At 30.5% G+C, this 15,148-nt stretch overlaps 1 protein-coding gene across 2 annotated transcripts; it reads left to right on the top strand.

Annotated features, from left to right (window-relative positions):
- Positions 1–5,735: 5,735 nt before the first annotated feature.
- Positions 5,736–12,390, top strand: LOC114423004 (two-component response regulator-like APRR2). 2 transcript variants are annotated; one of them, XM_028389601.1, is made up of 12 exons: positions 5,736–5,913; positions 6,594–6,797; positions 7,514–7,593; positions 7,975–8,041; positions 8,350–8,396; positions 8,511–8,588; positions 8,691–9,233; positions 9,976–10,116; positions 10,272–10,541; positions 10,645–10,713; positions 10,858–10,935; positions 11,372–12,390. In XM_028389601.1, the coding sequence occupies exons 2-12, from the start codon at positions 6,668–6,670 to the stop codon at positions 11,543–11,545; spliced, it is 1,677 nt and encodes a 558-aa protein (XP_028245402.1). In that variant the 5' UTR covers positions 5,736–5,913; positions 6,594–6,667; the 3' UTR covers positions 11,546–12,390. The 2 variants fall into 2 exon arrangements, with proteins under 2 accessions (XP_028245402.1, XP_028245394.1); XM_028389593.1 differs by having other exon boundaries at positions 5,737–6,011.
- The last annotated feature ends 2,758 nt before the right edge of the window (positions 12,391–15,148 follow it).

Raw genomic sequence — 15,148 nt, 5'->3', positions numbered from 1 at the left:
AGCTATGTTTAGCATAATTAATTGAATAATTAGTTAAAAACTGACAAGAATTCCATCTTATTAAAAAAGTTAGTTATTAACCGAAAATTAAGTTACCGTTATTAAAATCCCACCTTATATATGAAAAAACGATTATATAATAAAATCTCATCTTATATCGAAAAGAGTAAAAAAGTAAATATTATAAATATTTCAAGAAAAAAAAAGATGAATAAACTTAAAAAAGCTATAAGGTAAAAATTAGTGTTTTAAAAACGCTATTTATTAAACTAATAGAGTTATCTTATTAGTATGGATCGATAAGATTTGGTAGCATTGTACATTTGTACCTACTTACATTCACAATTATATAGATAATTACCATAGACCTATAATCATTTAATTGGTTAGCTTACCTATTCAAATGATTTTTATGGACACTTATTAAGTTTGAGTCTACTTGCCATCCATATTAAGGATGGAGAAAAAAAAAGTAAATAATGAATATAGCATAATCATTTTTTAACGTGAAATACTTAATGTGAAAGAAAAAATTACAAGACCAAATTCAAAAAATGATCTCCATTTTAACTATAGTGTGTTTGGTTGTGTTTATGTGATATGCGAAAAGACAATCAATTATTGTTTTTTTTTTCACGTTAAAGAAACCACAACTCTTTATAATTTTTAGATTTTCACATTGAAAAATTGAATTTTGTAGTCATTACAAAACCAAACACACTTTAAGATACCATACAATAAAATTTCAAACACTACGGACTGTCTAAAAATATCTCTCTAGCGAGGATTTCAATTTCCCCCCTCCGAATGGAGGATTATCATTAGTCTTCTTTATAAAACTAAATTTAACTTTATTTACAGGAATTAAAAAATTACTATTTTAATTTTTATATAGCATTCTTGGGCTAAATTAATTTTTTTAATCTTTTTGCGAATTCATTTTTCTTCAACTTAACTATAAACCATTGGTTAAATAACATACAACTACTAATACCATTTATTTATTAAATTATTAATAAGTTAATTTTCATTTTAGGTAATCTCAAACTTTTAGACTTAAACTTATTGTTTTAAAACTTTTAGATTTAGAACTTTTTTCAAGGCCCTCATATGACATAAGCCTTTAATTAAGAACATGCCTAAAAATAGTTATAGTAGTTAAATAAGTTCTCTAAAACCTCAAGGATTTTTTTTCTTAAATTTTAATTTTTTAATAAATAATTACATCATTTTTAAAAAATCATATATAATATATTTTTAATTTGTATTTGGTATAAAAGTTAAATTTAAAGTAGTTTTAAAGTCATTCCCACCAAATACATTCTTGAGAGAAAACAATAAACTTTTAAGTATAAATAAATCTCACACTAAAAGTTAGTCATATAATCAATTTAAATGATGAAAATTTGTGAAAATATTTTAAGATTTTCCTAAGAAATCAAATGTTGCAATTATGGTAATTAAAAAATAATAATTTTAAAACAGGTGAAGTGGAAGGAGGTGCATGTGATTACTGCAATTAACTTACATTATAATTAACAAACTAAGCAACTCTTCAAGTTTGGGCTAGCAAGTACCAGCTCTTCAATTACGAAATTGCCCTTATTATTCCGAACGTACCCATGGCTTTCAAGTGTCGGTATAACTGGTTAACATTTTCTTCCTCCCGAGACAAATGTTAAATATGAGTGTTAGTAAAAAATTAGCTGAAAAAATTAATTGATAGTTGATATGTAGCTGAAAAATTAGTTGAAAAATAAGTTATAAGTTGAAAAACTAATTGATAGATAAAATCCAGCTAGAAGTTAAAAAATTATCTTATTAAATTATAAGTATTTAGTAAAATTATTTGTTGAAATAATTGAAATTTATAAAGTTATACAAAAGATAAACATAATAAAATTTTACTTTAAGTAAAAGAGACTAAAAAAGTAAATCTAATAAGTGTTTAAGGACAAAAATAAATAAATATAAAAAATTAGAAGTTAAAAACTAACATTTTAAAAATATTACTTCAATTAACATTTTAAAAATCACTAAAAACTATTAAAAAAACTCATTTATCAAATAGTTAAATAATTTTTTTAACTAATAAAAAAATTTTAAAAATAAAATATTTTATCAAACACACTCTCTTATTTTATTATGTAAAATATACAAGTTACGTAGAATACACTATAAACAACTGTTATACTTTGTACCGTATTTTTTAATTGTTGTTTTACAATAGTATTGTAACGTGTTTGTATTGATATAATGTGACAAATCATGATTAATTTATACTAGTACAAAACTTTGTCCCATGGCATGTTTATCTAGTTCTAGCGTCCATCAACTTCATGATTTATTGCATGTGCAGCAGAGAGTCAATTTTTTACATCTATATTGGCTTATGAGACGTGATTAGTTTTAGTAGACTCTAAGAAAAGTCTTCTGGTATTTTGTGGGAAAAGGGAAACCCCCTTAGCATTGGCCTCACTCGAAATTTTACATCATAGTCACATGGGACGAAATAGGATAGCAAAACACTGTTAAGGCGGGTGAAAAGTCATATCAATTTTCTTTTTGCAATTATTGTTACATTGATTTAGTAGAAAAGAAAAAATAGTGATTATTGTCTTTTGAGGAGACCACTTTGCCACAGGAAAAAATATTCTCCTTTTGCACCTTTTGGGGGTGGGGCAAATTCAATTTGGGGAGTTGGTTTGATATTTAGTAGGTTTTTAAGCTTTTAAAACAAAAAATTAATACTTTGTAAAAGGAAAAGAAAAAAAAAAGAAGAAGCATGTGCGTATTTTTGTGTAAAGTTCTTCATTTGGATTGCGTGAAATGCTCGGCATTATGGATGTTGTAGTTGAATTTGTATCATCATCATTTTTCATTTCAAATTGCTAAGATAAAATTATTTACTTCCCAACGTTTACCCCCCAAAAATATTCTCTTATAGCTTATAGATTTTAAAAACATAAAAGCATTTAAAATTTTATTCAGTTAATAATTAAAAAATTTAAGTGAATGAAGTATTTAATTTTTAAATCAATTACAATCTATTTCCAAATCTATATCTTGACTCAAAAACACGTTATTCCACGGGTAGTGGTGGGTATGCAATTCCACTCGTTCCTTAATCCAAATTTGGTATAAGCTAGTGTTTTAACAAAATATTTAATTATGCATTTCTTGTAAGGTATTTTACTTGTGTGCTGATCCAAAGTCTAAACTATTTTTATACGTTTTCCCCTTTTATTTCTTGTAAAGTATTTTACTTGTGTGATGATCCAAAGTCTAAACTATTTTTATTCCATTTAAAAAAACTATGTTTAATTTTAATTTAAAAACTAACTATAAATTTTTAAAAACATTTTAATTTTGTATGCACATAAAATAGTATAATATTCAAACTTACAGACCAAATTCACCTAACTTTCAATTTGGCAACCCAACTCATCTAAATTCACAATTAAGGATGATTGTCCTAACTGGATCGCATTATGCAGTTCAATTGGAAATCGATGACCTATCCATTGGTTTAAATTTCAAAATTGATGTGCAATTGAATTAGTCATAAATTAGCAAAATTGTTAAGAAAAAATGAAAGTTATATTAGTTTTGACAGTTTGATGAAAATCACAATTTTTTTTGATTAATTGATTTTATTTGTTATTGTTAAACTTAAATATTATAATGTATTATATTTGCTTTTGTATATAACTTACTTTTGTTATATGTTATGACTTATCACAAAAGTGAAGTATAGTTTTTAATATTATAAATTTGTTTATAAATTTATACATATCATGTTATTTTTTGTTTAATATTGCTTAATATATTATATAGTTATTTTAAAAAATGTATTTTATTAAAAACGATTTAACCTCAGTTGAATTATTAAACCTTGATCTATTGTCTTGATCGGTTCAGTGATCATATTCTAACAACATTACAATTAAGTGTCTCATAATTTTTTATTTTATGAAAAACATGTATATTTTATTTTTTTTATTAGGGTTTTAATTTATCGATGTTTTGTCCTTTGAATTGATCATGAACTAATTTTAATATGATTGTTTAACTCTTTTGTTTAATAAAAGAATTGTTTAACTTTCTCCCAGTAAAAATGAGATTATATACACTAAGATAATGGTTTGTAGGTATTAATTGGACTAATTATGTGTAATAAGATGATTTAATCCCATTTTTATTTGGATAAATTGGGCAACATTAATCTTGATTGGTTTAAAACTTACTTACACTTAAAATTCTTCATCCCTATCAAAATATACTTTATATAGAAAATCAAATTCAATCTCACTCACAAGCTAAATGTATATTACTAATTATACCAAATTCATTAAATACAAATATTAGTTTTTAAATGGAAATTCATATATGGAATTTAGCATTTTATCCTATTGTCATTTGGATAAAACAAGAAGTACTTAAAAATGTATTTGACACACATAATTTACATTTCAGTTTTCAATCTTATGTTAAAAAAAAAAAAAACAAGAACACATGCACACACTCTCACATCTCTCTCTCTCATCAAATATTTTGTCTATAATACAAAAAATTTTATAATATGAATTTTTTATATTATCTCATTTGATTTAAAATGATAAACTATTTGAAATAAATCAAAATATAAAAAATTATTATTATTAAAAATATATAGTTTTTCAAGTGTAAACTATAACTATGTATAAATTATAACTATTTTTGTTAAACAATTTTAATTTAATTAATTAACATGCTAACTCTGAGCTTTATCTAGCTTTTAACTGTCAGTTAACCATGTGTTGATTTTGCCAAATACACCATTTCTCTCTGTTATAAAATTTGATCTGGTTTGATTTGAAAACTTTTTGTCTGTGCTATAAAATTAGCATTCTTATCTACCCGTGGTTTGCATTGTTGCCACATAGGCGCCCTATTTGGTGTATTTTTCTGCAATTTTCTAACACTAGGTACACATTAATAACGACATATTGTGTTACATTTTAGTATTTTACCCAATTGCACTGTATTTTGGAAGTGCTTTATTTCTTGAGTTATGAAATTATACAATTATCTGATTTTTTTCACTATTACCGTACTACCGTACACTTTGGATTACGTACGTAGGATAAATATTGTGCTGGATAATCTCAAATTTAGAAGGAAAAAAGCAAACAATTTAATCAATACTTTGGTATTAAACAAATTTATAAACAAAAAATATAATAAAAATAAAGTTTAGTTTTTCTAGGAAGAATAAAATCACAAAGAAAATACAAAATAAAATTGAAAAGCTTGTACAAAATTGAAAAAAAAAACAATGTTGGTTTGTTTCGTAACAAAGTGTATTTAAACCAAATTGCAAAGAGTAAAATGCTTTTTTATTATCACTTTTAACATACATCTTTTATTAGAAATGAAGGGAAATTATATATTGATGACTATGTCATAATGATGCAAGACAGAAAGAGGTAAATAGAGCACAGGAACAAACTAATTTTGGAGTAAAAAATTCAAGAAATAAAGTACTATTAAATTTCATTACAAAGAAAAGAAGTTTCAAATTTTATATAGTAGAAGACAATGTATTTATTTTCAACTCAAATTATACTGTAGGAAACAACATGTAATTTTTTTTTATAGAAAAAAATGGTAAGAAATGAGGGTAGATTTGGAAAATGAACCATGATTGACCATAGTGAGAGACTCTTTTTCTGCATATTATGTGGTTCTTAAGGAGCGATGGCAACTGTTCAGTAGTCACAGACACCCTTCAACGACCGTAGTTAAACCTCCTAACTCACTTCCCCTTCCCTCACTCTATTTGCTTTGTTTGTCTTCAATGGAATAAGAGCAGAAAGAAAAGAACACAACTTTGGGCAGAGTAGTTGGTGGGGCATTTTCTTTTCAGCCAAGGTAATAGCTAGGAAACAATAAAAAAAAAGGCTTGGAAAAGAACCACTTTCCGTGTGCATGCTGATTCTACCTTGATTCATGTGTTCAGTTTTGGAGAAGTGAGTTGGTTTTGTTTTTGCTTTGGTTTTTCTCTTTGCCTTTTTTGGATTATAATATGTGCATGGCATGCCATGTTTGCCACTTTGAGGTGTTTGTTTGCTTCTTTTCTGGGTTGGTTCACGGTTTTGTGTTGCTGTCTGACCCGGTTTCTTGTCAAGTTTTCCTGTGGTAGTTGAAGATCTTAATTATCTCACCCATGTCTTTGTCTGTGTTAGTGTTCTGTGAAGGTTTCATGTCATAAGAAAATGAGATCTTTACAGTTTATGGTATGAAGTACAAGTTTTGATTTTCTTTCTTCGGAGGAAACATGCTGGAAAATGAGTAGGAATCTTTTGTTGTTTTTTTGTTTATTTATTTCAGAGTTGTTTCATGAATGATCAGAACTTGGGATTTTCAAACTGAACCTTGTTTTGGTTTAAGTTTAACTTCTGAGTTTAGGTGTCATGCTAGTGTTCCACATTTGGAAGCTTTTTACCTTGTGAACAAGCTTAAGTTTCTGTGGATTTCTGCTTCTCTTTTTTTTTCTTTGTTTTTCTGTGTTCTGTGGAAAATTCAAACTTGTGATCTCATGGATCTTGCAGAAGGGATCCAGTGTTGATCAGCAATATTGATCTGTTACTTAACTAGGGGACCGAGTAAGAATGCCAAACCAGCTATGGTTTGCACTGCCAATGATTTACAAGAATGGAAAGATTTCCCAAAGGGACTTAGAGTTCTTCTGCTTGAAGGAGATAGTAGTTCTGCTGCTGAGATAAGAGAACAACTTGAGGCCGTGGACTATAATGGTGAGACTTTTTGGATCCCCTCTTAGTTTTTTTTTTTTGGTATGTTTCACTTCCTCATCCACTTGATATTACGGCCTAGATAATCCCACTTTCCTTAATTAGTGGGTAAAGTTGGTCCCCATCTTGTAGAATGGCATCTTTTAAAGTGGCACTTCTTTAGATAGCCCTTATTTGTTTCTTTGGGACATTGTGGCCTGAGGTTTTATTTCATTGAAGGTTAGAAAAAAATTCAAGATTTTGCCCTCCTTTCTCGATGCTTGATGTTACCATTTGTGGTATTTCTTTAGATGGTTTGTCAAGGTGTAAAACTTTTCATTTTTGCTTTAGACTATATGCCCCTAAGTGTTATGAAAACTGGAAGTGGTCCAAATTCTAAAGATATTATGGATAAAAGAATGGCCAGCTATCCGACTTTTTGAATTACTGAATCTATTCTATTTTTGATGCATTTGGATTTTGATGGCCTTTTAATTTCCAAGCAAATATGAATTAGGTGGCTGCATTAGATGTGAATTTATAATGGAAAACTAAAGTTTCCACAAATCCAAATGTAATTGAAATTAATTAATTAAATCTTGAGAACCAACCTGAGTATAATTTGACTTTCATATAATTAAATTCACAGCATTATTTTCATCTACTACCACACCCTTGTTTTCTCTATGCCCGTTGTTTATTCCTTTAATTTGTTAGTAAGCCTCAGAATTTCTGTACAGTTTCCACTTTCTACGATGAGAATGAAGCCTTGTCAGCACTCTCGAGTAGTCCTGAAGGCTTCCATGTTGCTATAGTGGAGGTAATGAGCTTTATTTTCAGTATAAGTGACAAATCATTATGTTATAGTTGTAAAATTTGAACAGAAAAGAAAAATAGATGTTGTTCAGTGTGCTAGTTGAAATGAGGTGAATATCAGGAAGTAGATAGTTCTATTGATTATAGTTAGGTGCTTCCAAACTTTACTAAGTAAAACATACTTTCATTGGAAGAGTCATTTATCTTGTAATTTGTGAAATGCTAATAATAAGTGAAAACTTTTTTCACCTTATACATTTTGCTCTAACAACATGTTGGCACTTTTTGTCTCACTTTGTACTTGTAATTGATCTCTTTTACGTTGTTATAGTAATTTATCCTTGATGATGTGATTTGTAACCTTGTGCATCTATCTGAATTATAGGTGAGTACAAGCTGTAGCCTTGGAGGTTTCAAATTTCTTGAGAATTCAAAGGACTTGCCTACCATTAGTAAGCGTAGAGCCAATCCTAACTTTTCTGGTTTAAATTCTTGTAATTTTTATGACCCCCTTGCCCCTCTCCTAACAAAAAAAGATCAATTTGATTTTAATGTAGTATTTGTTTTGTGATCATTGCTTGCTTTAGTTTTATATAATTTGGCAACTTTTTTTTCTCCTTGTGAAGCTTTAAACAATTGAAATGGATGAGTGATCTACAAGGTAGCATGACATCGGAAATATGAGAAAAAAAGTTACTTTAAGGCCGTTTCACTTTGCTGTAAATTTTCTAACCAGTGATACTTACAATTCTTCATGTAGTGACTTCAAAGGACCAGTGCCTGAACACCATGATGAAGTGCATTGCGGTAAGATTTTGGTTTAGTTATCCCAAGTAATGTATGTATGAGTTAATATCTGATTTTATACTCCTGATTGTTGATGCATACCTCTTTAATCACTGATCCATTTTCCTTTTTAAGCTTGGTGCAGTTGAGTTTCTCAGTAAACCACTCTCTGAGGACAAGCTCAAAAATATTTGGCAGCATGTTGTTCACAAGGTTTGTTGGCACTGGAAACATTATGATGGCAACATTATGATGGCATTTATTATTAAAATAACATTAAAAAAGTAGTTTCTAATTTAGTTGAATTTCAAGCAGGCATTTAATGCTGGGGCAAATGTCCTGTCTGAATCACTAAAACCTGTCAAAGAATCTGTAGAATCCATGCTGCAGCTTCAAACAGAAAATGGACAAGATAAAAGTAGGATTTCAATTGATTTAGAAAATGTGTCGAGGTTTAGTGATATTGACCATGAGCAGTCTGCTGTATGTGATAAATATCCGGCTCCGTCAACCCCTCAATTAAAGCAGGGGACAAGGTTACTGGATGATGGAGATTGCCATGATCAGACTAATTGCTCAACAGAAAAAGAAAGTGTGGAACATGATGGGGAATGTAAATCTGTCGAAACTTTGTGTGAGAATTTGAATGCTGAAAGTTCTCCTCAACCAAGGGAACCTGATAAGACTCTGATTAAGGAGGAAGAGGATTTTGCCAATGGTTCCAGGGGTGAGAGTGCTGTTTCACTGAGTCCAAATAATAAAAAGTTTCTCAGCAATGCCGATGGTAATACATCTCCAAATAGAACGGGCGTACTTAATGATTCATGTGAGATTAAAGCTAATCGGAAGAAGATGAAAGTAAGCTGAATTATGACTATTAGTTCTTCTTATCATATAAGTTGCAAAATACCAACATTAGCACTATACTACCTTTCCCTTCCTTCTTGCCCTGTATGATTTTCTTATGCATGCTCATAAAGTTGATATGAATGGCACTAGTTTGACACATGTAACTACAAAATATTTAAAATTTTGTTTAACCTGTCAATGTTCCAACGTGTTATATCTGCGTGCTTTGAATTATTAAAGAAAGCATATGTACCAGACAACTCTCAATCACCAGGAAGTGAGTAAAGGAAATTTTGTAATGGACTTGCCAAATATTAACTGTTCTATAATTTTTAATCTTAGAAGGACATTTCCAATGGATTTCCTACTAAAATCGCTTGAGAAAACAGCATGGCTCTAATTGTCATCTTCTTTCCTTGTATTCAGTTTTAAATAGAATGTGTTGGCTGGTGAGGGCAAAATTCTGGAGCTTGGATCTGTATCTTATGATCTATATATCCATAATAGTTATTCAACTTGAAAATGACACAATTATCGAACTTCATATATATTTCAACTGCATCTTATCCATGGACTTTTATTTCACCTGAAAGACTTTGATTTGGTCTCAGGGTCTTAGTTAATATTTCTGTAAAATCATATCCATGAACTGCATCTTATCCTTATATTTCCATATAACTTTTGTTAAGGCTGTACAAATGATCTGGTATGATTATCTGAATACAGTTATGGTACTTGGTTTCGGTTTCAGGTAGACTGGACTCCTGAGCTACATAAAAAATTTGTGAAGGCTGTCGAACAACTAGGTATCGATCAAGCCATTCCTTCTAGAATATTGGAGATAATGAAAGTGGAAGGCTTGACAAGGCACAATGTGGCAAGCCATCTTCAGGTTCTTATTTTACTTGCTGGTTATAGATATCAGTTTCTATTCCAAAGCTGCAAGTAGAATGACTATTTTATTTTCAACACCTTTCTGATAGTAAAGAAAATTAATATACATATGTTCTCATTGGTAAGATTTAGTAACAACTTTGTGTTGAACAGAAATATAGAATACACAAGAGACAAAGTGCACCCGGGGAAGAAGATCGGAAATGGCATAATCAAAGGGATGCAATGCAAAGGAACTATTATATGCAAAGACCAATCATGGCATACCCTCCATATCATTCAAATCACACCCTTTCTCCAGCTCCTATATATCCTATGTGGGGACAACCTGGTAGTCAAACAGCTGGTGTACAGATTTGGGGCCATCCTGGTTATCACATATGGCATCCTACAGAAAGTTGGCACTGGAAGCCTTATCAGGGGGTATTCTTTTTATTCAGAACCAAATTCTTGATGCAGTTTGCATTGTGGTCTGTTATGGAGAAATGGTGGATTGAGTTTAATGTTTACTAACTTGATGATTCAGGTGCATGTGGATGCTTGGGGATGCCCATTGTTGCCAGCCCCTCAAGCTCCTTGTTTTCCTTACAATCAAGTAAGTATCAATGAATTGAACATTTGAACTTCGTCTCAATGCTAAATCTATATGTTAAATATAACATGTGCATAATTTGACTTTTCTAGTTAATTAAATTATTTGCCAGAGTGATGCTAATTAGATATTCTCATCAAACCGCAGAATATACCTGGATTGCACAATCCTAAAGCAGTGGACTATAGATTCGGCATGCCACAAAGTTCCTTTGAGCATCATCCGGTAATGCAGTACTTTCCTTTCAGTTTCCTTCTACCATGTCATGATGAAATTGTTTTTCTAGTTGACAAATAATAAGAAAAAAATAAGAAAAATTTAGTGCTCTTAACTGCCTTGACAGAATTGTAATACCTAGCAAGGTTCATAGATGAGAAAATATTTCAAATATCTAGTGTGTATCTTAAAATCACAATGCATGTATAAAGCTGTTTATCTAAATACTTTGTAGAGTGCCTGGTGACCAATTGTGTGTAATTAGATCAATATTATTCAAGTGCTGAATAACATAAATGGTTATTCTAATTGAATTTGCATGGGAATGAACCATTTGTTAATGAACTTGCCCAATGTTTGAGTTATGCATGTAGATAAATGGTTTTTCTTGAAAAGGTCCAAATGAAGTGTTCCTCATACAATGTGGTTCCATACATGCATGCAGGCAGAGGAGGTGGTAGACAAGGTTGTGAAGGAAGCAATAAGCAAGCCATGGCTACCATTGCCCTTAGGACTCAAACCTCCTTCCATGGATAGTGTGTTGGCTGAGCTCTCCAAACAAGGCATTTCCGGCATCCCTCTTGGCAACAAGCGTTCTTCTACTCCTAAACTCCGCTGACATGTATGACCGACCCCACCACTGGGTCCCACAGAGTAGTGGTTTTGATGATGGGGCCAGCCAGTTACATATCAACGCCCTGTTGACTCTTGTAATTATTTTGTTTCTCAAATTTCCCTCCCAGGTTGCAACTAGTGGTAGATTTGGCTGGAAGTTGGGACCATTTACTTTGCCTTGCCATCCCCGCCTCCACACCAACCACTCAAGATGTCTCTCCTTAAGCTGCTGAGCAATGATGGTTGATATGATATGATATGATATCAGGTCAGGTCATACACCACCATGATGCATCACAAATGGGCAATACATTGATCCTATTCCATGGCCACTTGCCAAAACAAAACGCTAAAAATAACATTAAAAAAAAAGGTTAAGCTATGCAGCAGCATTCAGCAGTTTCAATGCAGTGCATGGCATCATTTGTTGAAACTAAGGACTGGCCACGCATTTGTTGAAGCTTTATACAAAATATTGTGGCTGAAAGAAAGATAACAATGTGGACTTTTTGATGGTTGTGGTGGTGAGGGGTTTTTGGTTGTAAGTGACCAGCTTCGGGGTCCATGTAAAAATAGCATGACAGGGACTGGAGGTGTCTTGGTTCTGTTGGTGTTGTTGGGGAGGGGGTCTAGTTGAGGTCTAATAATGGAAAAAAAGGATAGTTAGGATAGTGTTGTGAATAAAAAATGAGTCCAGGCTTTGGTTTATGCTAACTTGTTCTTTTCCCAATTCAATTTGTTCACTCAGCTATTTTAGCTTAAGTTCAGCATTGAGAACAACACTTTGTGCATGTTCAGTTGTTTTTGCTCACTTTATCTTTTTAACGTTTTGAAAATAATTCTAAGCTATGATCATTACTTTCTTTTAAAGTAAGTTTAATTTTGATGTATCATTGCTATGAGTAAATTAGAAATAATTCCAAGTATGATTTTTAAACAATTATTATAGAACTCAATAATTTTCAATTGTATAAAATTCATGGTTGCATGATAGATTGACGGTCAATATATTTCAATTGAATTCAAAGTTAATATTATATAAAATGATTTTGTACTGTATAGTCTATTTTCTCAAAAGAATATGCTAGTGAAACATAACAATGCCAAGGGCTTAATGTTGTCGCAAAAAAAAAATTGTGCTTGGAGTAAAATTTTCGTTGGATACTAATTTGCTTTAAGCATTGATATGTTTTGATTCGTCATTTATAAACTTCATTGCTGTAATTTCAGAAGAAAAAAAAGAAGGAAAAATTAACTTTAATGACACCATTAATCAATTGAATAAAATAGTGTTTAGCAAACAAAAAAAAGAATTAATTATTTTCAAATTAAATTATTTAAACATTTAATTTATGAAAGATATAGGCCCTGTTCGTTTCCAAGCAAAGAAAAGCTTAGAAGAGCGACCAAAAGCAGAGAAATTGCAGCTTTCATTCGTTCGTTACCGCTTGAGAGAGGAGAAAGCAACAGTAATTTTTGTACGTGGGGTCCACGGCCAAATCTTTCCTCACAAAAGTGAGACGATTTGCGAAGAAAGTAAAGACGAACTTTTTTTCAAAATTATCCTCTTGTCCGATGTGGGAAATGCACGAGAAACTGGATAGTCCCGTATTAGATTATGGGTTTGCAATAATCGAATATGGCTGGCAAAAATTCGAATGTCCTTTGGTAGTAAAATGTATTATATAATCGAATGTGCTGGAGTATAATCGAATATGGGTATGGGACATTCGAATATGCCTACAAATGGATTTTGTGTGTCTAACTGTATTTAATAGTAATGTTATTTAATAAAAGAAATATAAAAAATGTTTTATATTTAACTGTAAAAGAGAACATGTAAAAAATAATTTTTTTTAAAAAATATTAAAGCAAACAAAAAAACCCAACCCATGGGTATAATTGGAATTTCACAAATGCTGTATTTATATATTTTTTATTTTATTACCTACTAAATCACTTTTTTTTTCTCTCATTTTATCTCTTTCATCACCGGAACAACTATATTTTTCACTCTTTTTCTTTCATTTTCTTTATCCACACTTTCTTTCATATTCTTTCATTACAAACGAACACAACCATAGTTATATAAATTTTGTTTCTTTTAACTATAATTCTTAAAATTTTGAAATAAAAGAGTTGGGTCTTAAAAGAACAAAAAATGTTTCGTACACGTAGAAAGAGAATTTACAACTGAATTTTTGCGGCTGAATTAACGGACAAACAAAATGAACAGTATTACTTGTGACACACAAATTATGTGGGCCAATGATAGCCCATACACCAAATTTGAATTAATTGCAAGGAAGAACCCAACTACATGTCGGTTTAGACACCGGGTCCATATACGATACATGAATAGCAAGTAGGTGTTGCTAGATGCACCATCATTTTTGCTTGTGCACCCTGAAATTTATTTTTATTCCAAAAATGCCCTTTTGCTTTCTTCTTCCTTTTAAGTTTTTTTTTTTTTTTTATGCATTCATTCCTTCTTCTTTTTCTCCATTTCCTCTTGGTTTTTCATTGTTGTGAGAGGTGCACATTGTCGCTTTGGTCGAGGTGAAAGTGTTATAGAGATACGTCGATGGTGATTGTTGTGGTGGTTAGTTTGATTGTTAACGGAGATACATCGGAGGTACGCCGCCGTTAATTTTTTTTGTTTGTGTAACATATGGATTAACTAATCCGTAAGTTTTAATATAACTTACAGATTAACTAATCTGTATGACTTATACGATTTTTTTTAAAAAAAATTAAAATAAAAAAGTATTATTTTTTTTTTTAAATTATAAATATGTTAGTATGATTGTTAAAAATATTAAATTAATGTGCAAAAAAAAGTTATTTTTTATATGTTTATTTGAAATTTAATTCGTATTATTATTTTAAATATTTTTAAAGAAGTGTAGATTGATAATTAATTTGTAATTACCTAATCCATATAACTCATACGAATTATGTAATCCGTATGTAGTATATGGAATCCAACAAACACGAAGCATCCATTAAAGCCATTAACGAAGAACAACAAAGCTTATCTCGATGGCGGAAACGGCATGGCGGTGGTGGAGAGTTCCTCAAATCCAGCAACGGAAGCACCGAACAATGGCGGTGCGACACAACCAAACACCAGTGAAGGAAGAAGACAACGCTTCAAGGAAGGAAGAATAAAAATAGTAACAGCGGCGTACGGAATATGCAGGGGAGGGATGGTTTTTAAAATTTAAGTAAATGACATTTTTGCCACTTCACTTAAATTACTGGGTGCACTAGCAATAATAGTGGGTGCACCTAACAACACCCATAACAAGTTCTGTTTGTACTCCAAATTTTTTAAAATCTTAAACTATTATTTTCATATTATATCTTCTTGAAATAAGAATTTTATAAGAGTAAAAAAATAATTTCTGGAATAGATATTTTATAACAGTAAAAAATAGCTTTTAGAATAGGCATTTCATAACAATAAAAAATAAATTTCGAAATAGGTATTCCATAATAGTAAAAAATAGTTTTACCTTCCGAAATATGTGTTCCATAATAATAATAAATATTTTTGTCTTTCGAAAAGGTATTTCATAACAGTAAAAAAATAACTTCTAAAATA

The sequence above is a fragment of the Glycine soja genome, chromosome 1 (assembly GCF_004193775.1).
Source record: "Glycine soja cultivar W05 chromosome 1, ASM419377v2, whole genome shotgun sequence".
In the NCBI taxonomy this organism is placed as follows: domain Eukaryota; kingdom Viridiplantae; phylum Streptophyta; class Magnoliopsida; order Fabales; family Fabaceae; genus Glycine; species Glycine soja.
Note: the sequence above shows the minus strand (reverse complement) of the source record. Positions and strands in the feature narration are given on the sequence as shown.

Excerpts from the sequence above, each read along its gene's own strand:
- LOC114423004 (XM_028389601.1), top strand. The coding sequence starts at position 6,668 with ATGGTTTGCACTGCCAATGATTTACAAGAATGGAAAGATTTCCCAAAG. Across the intron at positions 8,042-8,349 it reads AAAGGACTTGCCTACCATTA|TGACTTCAAAGGACCAGTGC; the intron begins GTAAGCGTAGAG and ends TTCTTCATGTAG. Across the intron at positions 10,542-10,644 it reads ACTGGAAGCCTTATCAGGGG|GTGCATGTGGATGCTTGGGG; the intron begins GTATTCTTTTTA and ends TTGATGATTCAG.